Here is a 14,761-nt window from a genome sequence, read left to right on the forward strand (position 1 = left end):
ATTTTCATGTGAAGCTTTGTCCTCTGTGACATAAGGGGAGAGGGATGTTTAGAGGAGCTGGGGAAGGAGACCCCAGGGGATTTCCTTGTCCCCACAGATACATCTCTCCACAGAGCAAAATACACGCAAAGCACCCGGCACAGTGCCCAGCACACAGTCAGTGCTCATGAAGTGTCGGTTCCCTCTGCCCACTGCAGATGGTACAAACAACACACAGGGCATCAAGCTTCAGCTTGGTGAAGAAGAGGAGCATAGCCCACGTCCCAGCTCCCTTGTCCCCGTGTCACAGCTCAAGGCTAACGGCAGCTCAGGCCCTGGCATTGCTTGTGCTGAGGATGGGCCAGCATGTCCTGTGCCCGGTGGCCCCCAAAAGTGCTGCTGCCTGCCTGCTGCTGCTCTGCATCTCCAGCTCCTCCCTCCGTGCTTCACCAAAGCCCACTCCACCTCCCTCCCCTCCCAATCCTCCTGGAGCTCCCACCTCTCATCTTTCCTTCCACTGCGGGGCGGGTGGCAGTCTGCAGTCCTCCTCCTCGAGAGAGAATTGCTTCTACCCTGCCTGGGATGCTCAGAGCCAGGGCACTGATTTAGCACTCGGGTCTGAGGATAAAGTGGGCCCAGCATGCAAGGTCTATAGAAAGCAAGACAAAGGGAGGCACTGAGCTGAGCTCAGACAGGAAAAAGAAGAGGCCTTGGTGCAGAGCTAAAGATGACATGACCCTGTCCCAGCAGGGCAAGGCACGTTCTGGTGTGTGAGGATCTGGAGCTCAGGAGGGATTCAGGCTCAGCAGGGACTCAGGCTCACTGCCTTCTGCTCAGGAGAGCAAACCCCTCTAGGTGAGGCTTCCTCTCTGTGCCTTTACCCCAGGGTGCCAGTGTCAGAATCAAGGGCACCATCAAAATAAGAGGCCAAGGACTTCTCAGCTATGCCAAAGGCCAAAGACCCAGGTGTCATAGCTGGAGGTGAGTGGGGGGCAGCCTCTAAGTTAGGCAGGGCATATGTCATTCCAATTTCATAGGGAAACTGAGGCATGAGGTGGACCAAGTGACTTGGACCAGAGGGTAAGTGGATTGGGGTCAGGACTCAGATCTCCCCGGATCCACAGCAGACATCCTTCTCCCAAATGGGACCCTCACCCTAATCTGAACACTTCTATGGATCCATCAGCAATCACAGGAGAACAAAGCACCAGCAACTGTATGCCTGTTCACGTGTGTGTGCTTGTGTTTGTGCACGTGTGTACACCTGCATGTGTGTGCGTGTGTGATGCTTTACTTGCTGAAGGAAGTGGAGGAAGGTTGGCAGTTTCTGATGTTTTTCTTCATCTTGGATACTGTAGGTGCCACTCCCGGGAGAGCCAGGCAGCCATGGCGGGTCAGGAGGAGACGTCTCAGGATGAGACCTGTGAAGTGAAGATGAACCATGACACGGAGGCCTGCAGTGAGCCCAGCCTGCTCTCCACAGAGATGTGAGCTCTGCTGCCCTCTGCTGAGGCTGACCCGACTGTGGGAACAAATGTGGGGAGGCAGAGGCAGGTCCCTGAGATCCCTCCTCTGGGGCTGATTGCAGGAGGAGAGGAGATCACAGAGAAAACATCTGCACCGCCTCTTTCATCTCCTCAGTGAAATGGGAGCCCCCCAACACACACACAAACACACACCACACACACACAACAAACACAAACACACACAAACAACACACAACACACACAAACACAACAGCACACAACACACACAAACGCACACACACCACACACAACACACACAAACATGCGCGCACACAAACACCACACACAACACACAAACAAAACACACGTGTGCACATACAAACACAATACACACAACACACAAAACACGCACCCACACACCACAAACACAAACACAACACAAAACACACGCACTCACACACACACACCACACAACACACACACATACACACACAAAACGCACCCACACACACACATACACAAACACCACACAAAACACAAAACACACCACACACATACAAACACACAACACACGTGCAGGCACACAATACACAACACACAACACACAAACGCACGCACACACACAATACACAACACAACACACATGCGCGTGCACAATACACACACAACAAACACGTGCGCGCACACAATACACACAGCACACACAACACACACAACACGCGCATGCGCACACAAACACACAAATGCGCACACACCACACGCACCCACACACCACACACACAAAACACAACACAAACACAACAGCACAAACGCGTGCACACACCACACACAACACAACACACAGCACACACAAACGCGCACAAACACAAAACACACAAACATGCACTCACGCACAACACAAACACCACACGCACGCACACACACAAACACCCACACACCACACACAAACACACGCACACAACAGACACACACACACCGCACAACACACACAGCACACAGACACACAACACAACACAAACGCGCACACACACCACACAAAACACACCACACACACAAACACACAAACAACACAACACGCACACAGCACACACACCACACACACAAAACACCCACACACCACACAACACACAGCACACAACACGCACACAAACACATAAACGCGCACACACACCAACAAAACGCGCGTGCACACAATACACACAACACACACAAACACAACACAAACGCACGCACACACAACACACATGCGCATGCACACAAACAGTACAACACACACAACACAGCACACACAACACAATACACAAACGCGCACGCACACACAATACACACAACACACCAAACACACATACACAAACACACCACACAACACAAACAAAACACACGCACACATACGTGCACGCACACACACAAACGCACAGACACAACACACGCACCCACACACAACACACAAACCACACACACCACACCGCGCACACACAAACACAAACGTGCGCACACACACACACCACACACACACAACACACAACACAAACACCACACACAACACACGCACCCACACACCACACAAAAACACAACGCAAAACACAGGCACCCACACACACACACCACACACCACACACACACAAAACGCACCCACACACACCACACACACACAAAACACACGCACCCACACACACATACACAAACACACCACACAAAACACAAAACACACACCACACACAAACACACAACACACATGTGCATGCACACAATACACAACACACGTGCGCTCACACACAAACACAATACAAACACACAGCACACACACAACCCACACACAAATGTGCAAACACACCACACACAACCCACAAACGCGCACGCATACACACACAACACACGTGCACACACAACACACCAAACACACACATACACACCACACACAAACACAACACACAACACACAGCACAAACGCGTGCAGACACACACCACACACAAAGCACACACAAACACGCACGCACACACAACACAAACACCACACGCACGCACACAAACACCCACACACCACGCACAACACACACAACAGACACACAACACATAAACACACATACACCACACACAACACAAACACAACACACAAACGCGCACACACACAACACACAAAACACACACCACACACAGAAACAACACACAACACGCACACAGCACACACAACACACACACACGCACACACACAACACACACACACACACCACAGAACACACACATACACACACAAAACAAACAACACACACACAGCACACAACACGCACACAAACGCGCACACACAAACACACATGTGCGAGCACACAAACAATACACACACAACACACACAGCACACAACACACAAACGCACACACACACCACACAACACACAACACATGCTCACGCACACAATACAACACACAAACGCGCGCACACACAACTGCACACACACAACACGCGCGCACACACACACACCACACACAACACAACACACACCACACAACACACACACAAAACAACACGCACAAACAGAAACATACGTGCACGCACACACACAACACAACGCATGCACACACAAACGCACACACACAAACACAACACACACACACACACACCGCACACAGACACACACACAACACACACACACAACACACAAACGCGCGTGCACACACACAAAACACACACCACACACACACAGACACACACACACATGCACGATGCCCTTTTTAGCTTGGGCTTTCCTCGCCAGGAAAATTTCTGAACATTGTTTTATAAACATTGTAGGCTGTAAGACAGTCATAAATATATTTTCTGGTGAGACTCACTATGCACATACATATATAGACAATTAAACAAGTGTTTCAAGACACTGCTTATAATGAAGACGCCCTGAAGAGGGCACTGGTGGCAAAGCCAGGCCTGAGATTTTTGTCCTTGCTGCAATTCTTAGAATATTTTTAGCTGCAGTTCTAGATCCTTTAGAAGGTTGTGACATCCATTTGGTCACTAATGACTAGCCCTTAAAAGCAGGTGCAGCACAGCACAATATCAGAAACTATCAGAATGCGTCAAACGTCACGAAGGTAAGCGCTGTGCTCTGAAACACTTGCTTAATTGCCAACAGATGTGTGTATCTGGGGGTCTCCTTGAGAAACATCTTTATGACTCTGAGTGACATCCACAGAAGTTTGAGACACAGTGTTTCCGAAGCTTTTCTGGCTCTTTTCACCCTCAAAGCCCTGTCTCATCTGTTACTGTATACGTGACTCACAACAGGCCTGAGACAGAGAGGGCATATGTCATTTCAATTTTGTAGAAAGGGAAACTGAGGCATGGGGTTTTCCCCAGGGGGTAATGCCTGGGTCCCATGGGCTTGTGTGCAGCCACTTGAAAATGGGCCCTCTGGAGGGACAGGCAGGCCAGCGGCAGGTGTGCCTGCTCCTTGGATGGACACTTTTCCAGGGGTTTAGAGAGAAGCTCCCACTTCTCTATTATTTTCTGAGCTGGAGGGCGAGCATGTCAAGAACCTGGCATGCTGGGGGGCTGTGCCACCTGCTGGGAGCCACTGTCCCACTCTGGAATGGCAGCACAGTGAAGCGTGGCCAGGCACGATGCAGGGTGTGTCCTCTCTCAGCCCCGCCAGGGAACCCTGGAGCTGCTGATGCAGACAGGGAGGAGCCCCGCGGGGGCCCAGGGCGGGAGGGAAGCACTCACCGACCCCTCCCAGCATGTCAGTCCATTCAGTTCCTGAAAGGACTTCAGAGTGAGGAAGGACTAGCCTTGAAGGCTTTTGAAGACAGGAAAGGTGTGGCTGGAGGTGGTGGGAGGGGACACCAGGTGCCCCACCGTGAGGAGTGTGGGGAGAGCGGCAGCCAGGCCAGCACAGCATGCGGCTTCCTGGGGTCCAGTGCTTTCTGCTCAGGAACTGGATGGGAAAAGTAGCAGAAGCACCTCCTTTTCCCCAGCATAGAAAGAAGAATCAAGTGAGTAAGGAAAAGCATGGAAAGAGTCCCAACCAGCGGCGCTTGACAAATCACTCAACTGCCCTGTGCCTTCGTGTCCCCATCAGCAAAATGGGGCGGTGGGGGTGACAGGCCTTCTACTTTTCTGACTCAGTGAAACACAGTCAATATAAAAAAGGGAAATACCTGAAGCTCCTTATGAGATAACTGTCTCTAAATTGATTCTTAGAGAATACAAACAAATGCCTGACCGCCTACCCTAGAAATCAGGAAGAGCATATATTTTAACCTATTTCGGTTATTCTACAGTGCTTGGTGCACCAGGCACTCTGCTAGGTTGTTAAGAACCCAGTCTCCATCCTCAAGGAAATTCCACAAACTAGGAAACTAAGAGAGTCTCAGGAGAGGAAGATAACACAGAGTTTCTCACTACCCCCAGAGTGGTACAACCCCCAGGAGTAAAGGCGTTCAGAGAAAGTTGAGGGCAGGGTGACCTGAACTGGTACCATGCACAAGGTGAAACGGAAGCTGGATCTGCAAGAGCCGGGGTGATTTGCATAAGAAGAAAATATAATAGGGAGGCCTTAGCTAGCTGAGAGTAAGAGCAAGTCTTGAAGGTATAAATACTGCGGTCTGCACTCTACCAGCCTTCCTGCACATCTATAAATTATCCAAGTCTCTGTGCTGTACCATGAGCAGGCATGGAGTCACCCTCAGAGGTGTGGGGTGGCACCAGGGACCAGTGAGTCAGTGGTCTCATCTGGGAATGAGGTTGGAATGCAACTGTGCTTCTTGGATTGCAGGCTGACCCAGCAGAGATTGTGAATCAAAATTTTAATAAAAATAGAACAGACTAAAGTGGACTAGGACTCACCAGGGTGCAATGCATGCACCGAGGGTAACCAAAGGCTATGAGGTTTCATTCCATCAGGTGTGTCTGTGCGTGATGAGAAGCTGTCAAATCTACTTCTCATCGAGTTTCCATCAAAGGCCTGGAAGCCATAGACTAGATGCCCCATGAGGTCCCTCACAGCCCTGCTGTTCACCTACTGAGTGACCATAGAGTGGTTGTAGGCAGCTGCTTATGTGCTCTTGCTGATGAGGGGGTGGCAGGGCGGGAGAAATCGGGGGGCGGGGATAAGTTTGGGTGAAAGTTGAGGGTCACTGAGGAAAACAGCATCAGCTCATGCAAACACGGGAGCCAAGGTCATTCCCCAAAAGAACTTCATGGGCCTAGGATTCTTTCCGCTTTCTCAACACCTTTGACCCCAGTGTGCCTTCACTGCCCCAAGTCAGGCTTATGAGACAGGCTGCGGGTGAGGAGCTGGCAATTCCCACTGAGCAGGCCTGGAAGACGCCAGGGGCAGGCCAGAACTTCTTGGGGTGGCAATTCCCCAAACCTGCACGTAAGCACAAAGTGTGCATCCCTTCACTAAGGATCACAGCAAAGTGCTTTCCGGGGGTGCAGCTGTCCCTGTGGGTGGCCACTTCTCAGCCTCCAGGAACAAGCCCCATGAGCTCTCTGTTCCAGGCTCTCCTACCAGGATGACGAAAATCGGCAACTGACGCTCCCAGAGGAGGACAAGAGGGACATCCGGCAATCTCCGAAGAGGGGTTTCCTCCGCTCTGCCTCACTAGGTAAATGCACCGCTCGCTCTCTGGATGTGGTCAGCGGTTACTCCCTAGAGAAAACTGGTCAGGGACGATTGGGAAATCGTTGTGGCCTGCCTCAAACCAGCCCCACACAGTGCGGGCATTTCCAAAGCAAGGAGACAACATTCCAAAGGCAGGGTGTGCAGGGATGAGCCCTGGACACCAGAATACGTCTCAGACGAGGGGAGGGGAAAGGAGGAGCGTCTCGGGCCATAGTTACTGCTCCTGGCACCCCACCAGGGTGTAAACTGTCACAGGCCAGTGCCCTGTTTTCCTGCCCTGATCGTGGCTCTCTGGCTGGCTTTGCAGGTCGAAGGGCCTCCTTCCACCTGGAATGTCTGAAGCGACAGAAGGACCGAGGGGGAGACATCTCTCAGAAGACAGTCCTGCCCTTGCATCTGGTTCATCATCAGGTAGCTCACACTTTAGGACAGGCCACTGTCACCTGCTAGCAGGCCAGACAGTCCCCAGGGTGACGGACAAATCCTGAAGACCTCAGTGGGTCTTGCCTGTCTCAGATGGCTGGCACGTCCTGCCCCTGCCCTAAGAGCCATCCTTGTAGGGCTTCACACTCCTGTGCAGGTGAGAGCCATGGCAAGGTCTGCAGCATCGTAGGTGGGGGCCTAGGAAGGGCTGGTGCACAGGAGCTCTTTGTGTGATCCTGAGGACCCACAGCTGCAGGTTCCACCTGAGCTTTCTTCTTAGGCTGCCACAGATGCCACTGACGCCTCTGACACTGGCCTATGCCTCAGGGCACTCAGGAAGATGTACTTGTACCTAGAGTTTGAATATACCTGGAAATTTTGCCACACAAAAATCCATCCAGTGACACACAGAAGTGATTAAAGAACCCACCAGCAACATGGTCAAGAGTAGGGAATGACATCCGTGGGAAGCAGGTCCAGGGAGATTCCATAAATGAAATGTCTCTTGGCATGGCTGACTCCAGCTGAGACAGTGAAATCCAAGATTCCAGGACCAAACATACCTTAGTATCTTTGAACTTCAGTGTTATCTAAGGCCAGTCTATTAACCCCAGGCAAACTGAGGTCTAAACCTGGGTTTCCCAACATTCTGACCTTATTAAAGTTATACTCTTTTATAGCATGGACCTATGTTTTAAATGGACCTATGCTTTGTACCCAAAGGCATTCAACTGCCAATCAAAACTCATCATCAGCATGAGATGGCCAGTGTGGCCTGGCTGAGTTGATAGTACTTCAGCTCCAAGAAATAAACAGGTTTTCTTAGCCTGTGAGGCGTTGTCTTCCACTGGGCTTTCTGAAATAATGAATATGGCCTTACACTTTTCTCAGATTCCCAGGGACCCAGGAGCCCCAGGCTGAGGACCACCATGGGCAGGGGCAGGAGGTGGAAGGATGTGGGGACACTGTGTGTGCTATCTTAAAAGATTTCTAGAAGTCGATTTCACCTATCTGTTCTTGTCGTACTGGTAGGCACGAAACTCTCCTCTTCATCTCTTTCTCCTCCTGTACTCTGTGACCCTAGAGATGGTCTTTCCCCACGACAGTGTCGCTGTCTCCCGGGAGCACATCCCATCAGAGCAGCTCACCCTGCAGAGCCTCTGCCCCGGCAGGTTGTCATGGCAACAGCCAGGCAGGCCTGGTCCCTACCCTCAGGATGCTCAAGAATATTCAGGGACAGAGGGCGTACCGTGTGCCTTTTTTTTTTTTTTTTTTTTTTGAGACAGAGTTTTGCTCTTGTTGCCCTGGCTGGAGTGCAATGGCACGATCTCGGCTCACCACAACCTCCACCTCCCGGGTTCAAGTGATTCTCCTGCCTCAGCCTCCCGAGTAGCTGGGATTACAGGCATGCGCCACCATGCCTGGCTAATTTTGCATTTGTAGTAGAGACAGGGTTACTCCATGTTGGTCAGGCTGGTCTTGAACTCCCGACCTCAGGTGATCTGCCCGCCTTGGCCTCCCAAAGTCCTGGGATTACAGGCATGAGCCACTGCTCCCAGCCCTGAATCTTTTAATCACAATACAGCACCGGATTTAACAATGGCTCAAAGACAACCTGAGCTAGAGACTGGCAGGGCATTATGAATGGCCCCATTAACTGTAAGAACTAAAACCACAAATACTGGTTTTCCCAACTCTTTGTGAGGTGCACAGCGCTTCTTCACAGACCTCATTGCGCTTGAACCTCACACCAGCCCCGCAGGGCAGATGGATAGACAGCATTTGTTTTCTGGCTTTACAGACATGCAGGCCTCACCCTGCTCTCCATTCTATTGAGGACAAAACCAAGAGCGAGAGACTGCACAGCTGACAGGTGACCAGGCCAGGGCTAAAAGCAGGTTACCACGACTCCACCCAATCCCAGCTTTCAGAAGTTACAGGAGAAAGAGATCACTTCAGACCCAGATGATCCTAAGATGTATTTTGAGATAGTTGAAAGTCACGCCAGGTTGAGATAGGACCGACAGGGGAAAACAATGGCATGGTAATACCAGGCAGGTGGAGCTAGCTGGACACAGCAGCTGCAAAGCAGTGCTTGCTCAGAAGCAGGGGCCTGCCTTGCTTGGGGTCGGCCACTCCTATTAACTCACACTCCTTGTGTGTCCGCAGGCATTGGCAGTGGCAGGCCTGAGCCCCCTCCTCCAGAGAAGCCATTCCCCTGCCTCATTCCCCAGGCCTTTTGCCACCCCACCAGCCACACCTGGCAGCCGAGGCTGGCCCCCACAGCCCGTCCCCACCCTGCGGCTGGAGGGGGTTGAGTCCAGTGAGAAACTCAACAGCAGCTTCCCATCCATCCACTGCGGCTCCTGGGCTGAGACCACCCCCGGTGGCGGGGGCAGCAGCGCCGCCCGGAGAGCCCGGCCCGTCTCCCTCATGGTGCCCAGCCAGGCTGGGGCCCCAGGGAGGCAGTTCCACGGCAGTGCCAGCAGCCTGGTGGAAGCGGTAGGTGACTCGCAGATGGGCGGGGGGAGAGGCCACGGGCAACAAGGGGACTTGGCATGTGGGGCTGAGAAGGGAGCACCTGGCTCTTGCCAAATTCATTGCAGTCAATATCTGAGCCGGAAAGACCCTCCCTCTCAGGGCTGCAGGAGGGCTGGTGTGCGGAAAGCCATGACTGCACAAGATGCTATGGGCTCTCTTGAGGCTAGGCCCACTGCAGAGGGCGGCAGAAACCACTGAGCAACTTATCCCTTATGCTGCAGCTGCTCAACATGCAAATGTGAGCCTGGCTGCCTTTCTACACAGACAGGCAAGATCCAAGGTGCTCAGGCCTGACTGCCCCTGAGCATCACCTGGGGAGTTTTGGAAACCCGGGACAGATTAACTGATGATTGTTAAAGCTCTTTGATGATTTTAATGTGTAGCAAGGTTGAGAGCCACTAGTCTAGAACAAGCGAGCTGTCAGTCCCACTGTGCTCTGCCTGGTCAGAGCATCTAATGCAATCCCGGCACCACATTATTAGGGACCTTTGACACACTGGAACAAACCCAACAGAGGATGACCAGGATGGCAAGGTTCCTAGAAACCATTTCCTAGGAGAACCGTTTCAGGGAATTTGGGAAGAAAACCTGGAGAGGAGGTGACTTTGGAGGGTGCGATACACCTCTCACACCTACAACGGGTGGGATGGGGAAAGGGTGGCAGGCTCAGCCCACCAGCGGACAAATTTCAGCTCACATGAGGAAGACCTTCCCAAATGAGCTCTTCCAAGATGAGAGGGGCTTGCCTGAAAGGTAGTGAGCCCCCCATCATCAGACATAGCCAAGCAGAGACTGTGCTCATCTGGGCATCAGGCTGTCGTGCAGGAGGTGGGGCATTAAACCAGGTGGCTTCCAAGGTTTACCTCTCAAAGTCTGGTATTCCTGTGGCCTCGATCATCCTGCATTCATTTCACAGACCTCCCCTGAGTGCCTACCATGTGCAGGCCCTGTTCCAGGTACAGGGACACAGCTGAGAAACAGAGCTTCTGCTCTCATGAGCTCACATCGTGGTGAGGAGAGACAGATAATAAACACACACACATATAACACATCAGGAAGGTCAGGAGTGCCAAAGAAAAACTAAGCAGGGCAAGGGGAGAATGAGTGGCGTGGGCAAGGAGCAAGACAAACAGATGCCTGGAAGGAGCGAGTGCCAGGCTGCACTCAGCTTCCCCCGACCTGCTGGCTCAGGAGCCGATTTTCCCATAGCCAGGCACTAAGCAGCCTGTAGGGAGGACAGAGAAGCTTAAGGGTCACCTGCTGGCCCTTCCCAGCAGAAGCAAGGCAGGGGCATGCGCCGTGTTTGCACAGATACCTCACCCTTGGAAAGGCAGCGGCAGGCAATGGGCAGTGGGCCTGTCTCAGCAGTTTCACCAGGGAGAATGGTTTCTCTGAAAGAATAGTATAAAGGTTCAGTGGGTGTCAGAAAGGGGAGAGGCAGGCTGGGATCTGCCGACACAGCATCAGGGCAGGCTGGGATCTGCCGACACAGCATCAGGGCAGCCCCCCAGCCGCTGGGATCTGCCGACACAGCATCAGGGCAGCCCCCCAGCCCCTCTGAGAGCCAAACCTACTCTGGTTTTTGTTTTGGTTGTTTTTTGAGACAGGGTCTCGCTCTGTCACCCAGGCTGGAGTGTAGTGGTATGATCACAGCTCAGTGCAGCCTGGGGCTGCTGGGGTCAAATGATCCTCCCACCTCAGCCTCTGGCCTTGCTAAGATCACAGGTGTGCATCACCACACCCAGCTAATTATTTTTAAATTTTTTGTAGAGACGAAGTTTCCCTGTGTTGCCTGGGCCTGGTCTCGAACTCCTGGGCTCAAGCAGTCCTTCTGCCTGGGCTTCCCAAAGTGCTGGGTGACAGGTGTGAGCCACCGTGCTGGGCCATAAGCAAGTCTTTATGTATTTGATGACAGTGTTTGGCCACCCCAGCCAAAGCTTCTCTGGCCTGCACATCCCTAATTCTTTTGGTAGATGCTCCATCTCCACTCGTTCCCCATGGGTGCCCCTCCCAACACACCCACGTACACGTGCACACACGCACACTTCCCCAAGTGACCTACCAGATACCCCTTGCTCTAGCCCTCAAGGGAAGAGCTGGGCTCCAGGAATAATGTTCCTTTGGTTCTTCATGGCTCCCACCCCGCTCCTTCAGGTCTTGATTTCAGAAGGACTGGGGCAGTTTGCTCAAGATCCCAAGTTCATCGAGGTCACCACCCAGGAGCTGGCCGACGCCTGCGACATGACCATAGAGGAGATGGAGAGCGCGGCCGACAACATCCTCAGCGGGGGCGCCCCACAGAGCCCCAATGGCGCCCTCTTACCCTTTGTGAACTGCAGGGACGCGGGGCAGGACCGAGCCGGGGGCGAAGAGGACGCGGGCTGTGTGCGCGCGCGGGGTCGACTGAGTGAGGAGGAGCTCCAGGACAGCAGGGTCTACGTCAGCAGCCTGTAGTGGGCGCTGCCAGATGCGGGCTTTTTTTATTTGTTTCAATGTTCCTAATGGGTTCGTTTCAGAAGTGCCTCACTGTTCTCGTGACCTGGAGTTAACCGGAACAGCGTCTTCATTCATTTCTGTTGGGACAAGACGCGGAGCCTGGGTGCGTGAGCCGCCCTCCGGGAGGAAGGCGCCCGGCTGCGTCTGCAGAGGCGGGGAGAGGAGGCGGCGAGGGTCCCGGGGCGCAAGGAAGGCGCCTGCCCTCTCCCAGCCCGCAGGCCCCGGGCCCGGCCGCGCCTCTGCGGGGAGAGCACCCCGGCTTCCCGCGCGCCCTCACCAAAAGGACCCTACAGCAAACGGGTGTCTTTCGACTCTGCTTGTAGAAACCATTTGCACATATTCTGTACGAGCCTCGCTGTCTCCCCAGAGCCAGGGCCCTGCGGATTTGGAGAAGGGAGTGGGGCAGGACTTCCAGGAGGACCCCAGCCCGGCCCGGAGAGGGAGGAGGAGGAGGAGGCCTCCAGGGGCGCGGAGCTTTGGGGATGGGCGTCGGGCCGGCAGTGGTGCCGCTCACTCCGTCCCTGCCCACCTGCGACGGGATCCCCCGACCGGCGCGGGCCACGCCGAGCTCCCGGCCAGCCGCCGGCCCCAGGCAGCGCGAGGGAGGAGCTGCGCCGCCGGGAAGGGGCCGCCGGCTCCGCCCAACCAGGTGGTGCTGAGCTTACGCTGAGCGCTCTTTTGTTTTGTGGTTTGACACTTTTCTTGACAGCATGTTGCAGTTTCTTTTCGGTTTTGGTTTTTTTTTTTTTATGTTTTATTTTGTTTTCCCAGGGGGAGGGGAGGAAGAAGAGTGTTTACAAAGTCCTGTAGCCCCCTCACCTTTCTGTTTTCACTTTTGCCAATGTACATCGGGTTTGGTTTTCTTGTATTATTTAAACGGTTGTGGTTTCCTTTTTCCACGGAGGTTCAATAGAAGCCGCTGCAGGAGAGTTTTACCAACCATTGTGTATGCCCAATAATTTGTTATCATTTCCTTAGGTAGTAACCTATTTTTGTTCTGGTTTGGTTCGGTTATCTAATGGAAAGGTAACTGGCAATGCACTTGATGTGGTTGCACATGTGGGTGATAGAGTTGGGTTCCTTTTTATGCTGGGTGTACAGGTGGGTTTGGGAGAGAGGAGCATGCGCGAGAGAGTCTCCGAGTGTGTGCGACGCGTGTGTGTGTGGTGGGTTGTCTGTGTGCATATGTCCTGCCTGTGTATATGCACCCACACCATGTGCCCGTGCACACCAGTGACTACGCAGTCCCCCCTTTCTGGTTTAGCTGTGGGAAGATCTGAATCTGGGGCCATTTGAAAGCAAAAACAAACCACTGTCTCTGCTTCTGAAATGGGAATCAGTAACTCTTTGCATTTTCTGTCCCACAAGATATGCAAAAACAATGCAATAATATTCATTTAAAAATACAATTGTGAGTTGTGTTGGCATTAAAACTGTATTTTAAAAAAAAAGACACAGAAATTTAAGGGAAAAACACAAGAAGGCATTTTGCTTCAATATATTCCGTGTAATGTTTTATTGCATTGATAATGTTTCTGTTGAAGAAACCGTTATACTTGAATTCAGGTCAGTTTCAGTATTTTTCAAATATTTTTTTAAAACTGAATTGCAATTGTGTCAAGCGAATATAATGAATTGAATTAAGTTGGTTTTCGGATTCACTTCTTGTATATTTTGCTGCATGTAAAGTAAATCATTTTGTATTTGGAGTGTGACAAGCTTTACCTTTGAACTCTTAAGTGCTTTTCTATATGTGGTTGGGGGAAAGGGAACAAGTTTTCTTTAGTTTGCACAATGAGCAAAGGTATCACCACTGTAGTCATTATTCTGCTCTCCACAAACAGGTTTGGACATTACTGTTTTGCATATCTTGTGTTTGCTTACATTTCCCTCAATTTTTCCAAAATCGTTTGCTGGGTATGTTCGTACCGCCTCTTGCTGTGAGAGACCAGGACCTATTTTATTCCAGTCTTCACTCTGTCCACTCTGCTCTGGTCATCTGATTTGGTACTTCTCCAAGAACAGCCCTTCACTATGAGGTGCAGGGAGGCGTTCTGACGAGCTCTCAGTCACTGGGCTGTCATCCGCATCCCCCGTGGAAGAGGTAGCTGGGTTTCCCTTCCCTTCCACCACACGGACTTTTCTCTTTGGCTTCCTTAGGAAAGTGTACACTAACCGGGAGGATAAAATTAAAGTCAGGCTGCTTGGAGGGAGGGGCATCCTCACTTCCGGATTCTG

At 52.2% G+C, this 14,761-nt stretch overlaps 1 protein-coding gene across 42 annotated transcripts in view; it reads left to right on the plus strand.

The window, feature by feature from the left end:
* The window catches only part of CACNA1C (calcium voltage-gated channel subunit alpha1 C), a 720,825-nt gene extending 706,434 nt beyond the window's left edge, over positions 1-14,391 (plus strand). For 25 of the 42 annotated variants that reach the window (XM_055357556.2, XM_055357560.2, XM_055357558.2 and 22 more), the window contains 5 exons: positions 1,338-1,466; positions 6,940-7,046; positions 7,371-7,474; positions 9,656-9,988; positions 12,182-14,391. In XM_055357556.2, coding sequence (XP_055213531.1) covers positions 1,338-1,466; positions 6,940-7,046; positions 7,371-7,474; positions 9,656-9,988; positions 12,182-12,481 — 973 coding nt within the window. In that variant the 3' untranslated portion in view covers positions 12,482-14,391. Of the gene's footprint in view, positions 1-729; positions 835-1,337; positions 1,467-6,939; positions 7,047-7,370; positions 7,475-9,655; positions 9,989-12,181 lie in introns of all 42 variants that reach the window. The other 17 variants (XM_063694557.1, XM_063694558.1, XM_055357545.2 and 14 more) reach the window with 1 other exon arrangement.
* Positions 14,392-14,761: the final 370 nt, after the last annotated feature.

Source organism: Gorilla gorilla, chromosome 10 (genome assembly GCF_029281585.2).
Source record: "Gorilla gorilla gorilla isolate KB3781 chromosome 10, NHGRI_mGorGor1-v2.1_pri, whole genome shotgun sequence".
NCBI classification, from domain to species: Eukaryota; Metazoa; Chordata; class Mammalia; order Primates; family Hominidae; genus Gorilla; species Gorilla gorilla.